Source organism: the organism of the source record quoted next, unplaced genomic scaffold, assembly GCF_019419815.1.
Source record: "Pyrus x bretschneideri cultivar Hongxiangsu unplaced genomic scaffold, Pyrus_bretschneideri_v1 Contig3, whole genome shotgun sequence".
In the NCBI taxonomy this organism is placed as follows: Eukaryota; Viridiplantae; Streptophyta; class Magnoliopsida; order Rosales; family Rosaceae; genus Pyrus; species Pyrus x bretschneideri.
The window spans coordinates 12,492,765-12,497,030 of record NW_025999612.1 but is presented as its reverse complement, the minus strand read 5'-3'; the positions used below and the strand labels follow the sequence as shown (position 1 = coordinate 12,497,030).

General features: G+C 42.1%; 1 protein-coding gene across 1 annotated transcript; it reads right to left on the bottom strand.

Moving 5' to 3' along the window:
• Positions 1-538: 538 nt before the first annotated feature.
• LOC103938994 (AP-3 complex subunit delta-like) lies at positions 539-3,677 on the bottom strand. Its single transcript, XM_009349049.3, has one exon. It carries the CDS (start codon positions 3,531-3,533, stop codon positions 651-653), a length of 2,883 nt encoding a protein of 960 aa, XP_009347324.1. The 5' UTR covers positions 3,534-3,677; the 3' UTR covers positions 539-650.
• Positions 3,678-4,266: the final 589 nt, after the last annotated feature.

Here is a 4,266-nt window from a genome sequence, read left to right as displayed (position 1 = left end):
GAGCAGAAACGTCAACAACTTTCTTGCATGTCACCTTCTCAGGATTATATAAAAATATCATACACTCTTTTCGGTTAAGATGAGAAAAAATCGGTTAAAATAGTTTGAACACGTGAATAAAGACCTAAAGATGTTCCGTTAGATGATGTGAGACTTAGGGCAAAAGAGATAAAGGAAGACATAGGAAGACTTGGACAGAGATTATAAAAAGACATGGGGTACTTATATCTAATGAAAGATTTGGTGCAAAACTGAACACCATGACGTTCTAAAATTCATATAGCCAACCCCACTTGATGAGATAAGGCTTGATTGTTGTCGTCGTTTTGTTGTTTTATCATACCCTTTTCCTTGTCTCCGGTTTTGATCAAAACTTCATCTTCTAAACCGGACATGGGCTGCAACCTATAGTGGTCAATACTCAAAACGGAAATCAGAAAGAACCTCAAACTTCATAGCTGGAACGAAATTCACTAGCATCGTCTCGCTTAAAAACGTAAACAAGGGGAATCCCAACAGTTGTGCAAACACAAACCAAGACCAGAAAAGCCGAAAGTGTTATAAATCTACAGCAGGATCAACCTCAACAGTATACAAGGTCAAGCTTTGTGAAAATGACGAGTAAAAAGTAAATTCAAACCTTTTTAACACTACAAAAGAAAATCTGGAACGACCGGTGTTTGTGCAACCACATTCAAAGGCACTTCCGCTCGTTGTCGAGCTTTGTGCTTACTATGTCTATGACTACTTTTCTGCTTCACTTTCTGACCATTTTCTTCTCTTTCATCTCCCTTCTTCCCCGGGCTTCCATGTCTTCTCCCTTTACTATGACTATGGTGCTTGCTATTTCTCGAACATGGGTTTCCTAGATCATGCTTTTCAACATCACCCAAATTTTCTTTAGCAGAATCAACATTTAGTTTCTCCTTCCCTTTTCTCTTACTCGATGACTTGGTGGATACTCTACTCTGAGATGAGGTGGGATTGGTGTCGCTACCTGAAAGAACGTCTCGCACAGTACCAGACAACACATCTTCCTTCGGGCGAGGGTTGGCTGCAATAGGTGCTTGATCTCCATCTAATTTCACCACCACAGGCCGAGGCTTTGCATGACATGGCTTTTTCTTTGAAACAAGTAATTTAACTAGATCTTCATCATCGTCATTAGTATCAACCTGTAATTTAGGATCATTGGCAGGTGGATAATTATCTTCCTCCTTCACAGAGGGAAGATAATATAAACCGTGCTGCTTACGGTGCTCTGCAAGCAGAGACGTGGATTCGTTCGATGGCACTGGCTCTTCTTTGCTTTCATGGATAGGAATAGAAAAACCAGCTCTCTCCTCATACTGTGGGCTTCCAAGAGAAAATGAACTTAACGAAGGTAGTTGAACATCACCGAAGATTTTTTCCAAGTCTTCAAGATTCTCTGCAAGCATTAACCCATCTGGTACAGGAACTCTTTCTTGAGCACTCACTGAGACAGGACCTAGATCACTTGAAAAGGCATCATGCATCACTCTGATGATTTGGGACGCTTGTGCTTCTTCACTTTCCAAACTTTCTTCCCTGTGTACTGGACAATCAAGCAGTTCTTGCCTAATCAACTCGATGTAACAAAGTATATTCCGTGCTCTCTCTAGTATTTCTACATCATAGCTTCCCATTAATGGAGTCACAGCCAGTTCAACTCGATTTAAAAGGTTTATGATAGATTCACATGTGAAACTGTCCTTCAATGAAGACGATGCAGATGTCTGCCCAAGAGTAGCAGTTTCCTCCCCATCATATTCCACAGAAAGACCTTCAAAAGATTGATTTAAAACCCTCGGGTTGAATCCTTCATCCTGTATGCAATGCACAGGAGCATCACATGATGCCAAAATAGAACTCTCTGGGTCAACTCGTTCCAAAACCAATCCATCAAAAGTTGAGGAGGAAGCAGTATTACCCCTCTGCAAAAGGTAAGAATTTAAACAAAAGACTAAAACTTTAAGAGCAGACTGTACATATATCGCTCTTATAAATGGTGCCAAGAGAATTGTACGAGGCTGTAATAGTGCCTCCATGAGCTCAAACGGGTTTATCGAGAATTCAACATATTGCCCTGACAACCAAGCAGCGGCTGATAATATCCTGTGTAAGAAAGGATTACCAAGTAATGCAGGATCAATCAGTAGATCACGACTGACCCGGACAAGCTCTGGTCTAACATCCTTGACCCTCATACCAATATCAATAAGCTGCTTCTCAATTTCTTCCCCCTTCTGGCAATGCGGGATCCTCGCCATTTCTCCCAGAAGTGATACATACCAATCGAAGTCAACAATAATCTCGTACACATTACTGCAGCATGTTGATAAAATGGAATCCAAAATCTCATTGCAAAACTCGGGATCAGATTTAAGAGCATAATTGACCAACAACCTGCAAATTTCAGCCACATTATTCTCAGACAGCATTGCCATAACAAGACGCAAAGACTCCAGCTTGATATTCGTATCCACATCACTCAAAGACTTAATCACAACCTCCTTATTCTCCAACACTGCCCACAAGTGCTTTGGGGCAACCACCGAAAGTGCCTGCAACGCAAGATACTTGAGATTCGGATCATCATCAACTAGCATTTCCCGAATCTTCACAACGACAACCTTCACTGCAGATTCATAATCACTCAAACCGGTCACCACTGTCCTAATACACTCAAACAACAATGATTTGGCCCCAGTCCTCCTGATATGTTCACAAACCGGCTCAACAACCCTCTTCGCCAACCTGGGTTCTAAAGGAGCCAACTTTGCAAATATCTTCAACACCTTAATCAAAACCCAGTTGTTCTTGGAATCAACCAAGATCTTATAAAACTCAGGCGCCAACGGAAGATATGACCTGGGTTCTCTCAAAGCAAGCTCACAAAACACCCCAACAGCCACAGACACAATCTGCGAGTCAGGACTCTCCAAATTCTCAACCAAACGCTTAAAACACACCCTCACAGCATCTGGGTATTTATCAAACACCCTCAAAAGCACGCCGGTTGCTTTCTTTCGGACGAAAACCTTGCCGCTACCCAGCAAGGTGAAAACCTCTGGTGTCAAATCCCTAGCAAGATCTACAGTAGCAATTCTAGAAAGGCATTCGAGCGCTAAGCTTACCTCGAGCTCGTTCGTAGAGGTGAGGTCCTTGCGGAGCTGGTTGGTGATGAGGACGAGGACCGGGGTGTCGTCGGAGAAGGAGTGGGCGGCGGCGTGGTAGGCGATCTTCTTGTGGGAAAAGCGGGTGGAGGAGAGGAGCTCGACGACGTGGAAGGCAGCGAAGGACATGTCGAAGAAGTGGAGGGAGGAGAGGTAGGTGAGCTTGTGGAGGGCGTTGGCTTTAGTGTCGGCGTCGGTGGATTTGATCTCGCGGCGGATTTCGTCGAGGGCTTTGGAGAGGAAGGCGGACTCGCCGATGAGCTGGAGGCGGAGGCCTTTGATTAGGTCCTCCAGCGTGCGCTGGAAGAGGTTTTCCATGAGGGAGGAACCCGCCATGCGCGGCGGAGGATTTGAGATTTGGTAATTTTTGACGGTGGCGCTACACACTCCGTACAAGGTGGGGCATGTTATGGAAAGGTGATGGCTTTGGGCTTGTCTTTGGACTTGGGAAGTGAACGAGAATTCTCTACAGATTTTGAGAATCTTTCAATCATATTTGTCCATCATATATCATGTAATTAGAAATTATTGTAAATTTTTTATTTAAAATTAAATATAAACAATACTTAACGAAAATTGATCGTACGATACACGATGAACGGATGTGATTGGAGGATTTCCAAGATCTTCACAAAGAGGAACCATAGAGGATACTCATTCAGATACCTCACAGTCTGGTTTCTATCTAGTTGATCTTGTTTCAAAATAAAATATAAATTTTTTTTAGTGGGTTAGACAATAAGGTCAATAGAGATTGAACATCGGTCTAAGTACTAGTTTAGTACTAAGGTGCTTTTATAAAAAGTGGGTATAAAAAAACTAAGCTCAAAAAGTTGTTTGGTAAATACTTAAAAACAGCTTATTTTCACAGTTTTGGGTGAAAAAAGCTAAAAACGTGAAGCAACAAAAATGAGCTTATTCTCACAGCATAGTAGAAGCTGTTTTTTTTTTTTTTGAAGGCACAACAATACAAAACCAGCGCATCATAAGAAAAAGTTGGGAAATTGATTGAAATTCATTTTACAAATCCAATTGTTGAAGGAACAAAAAAGCTGAATACTAACAACAT

Bases quoted from the DNA above. Each gene is read 5' to 3' on its own strand.
- LOC103938994 (XM_009349049.3), bottom strand. From the start codon at position 3,533: ATGGCGGGTTCCTCCCTCATGGAAAACCTCTTCCAGCGCACGCTGGAG.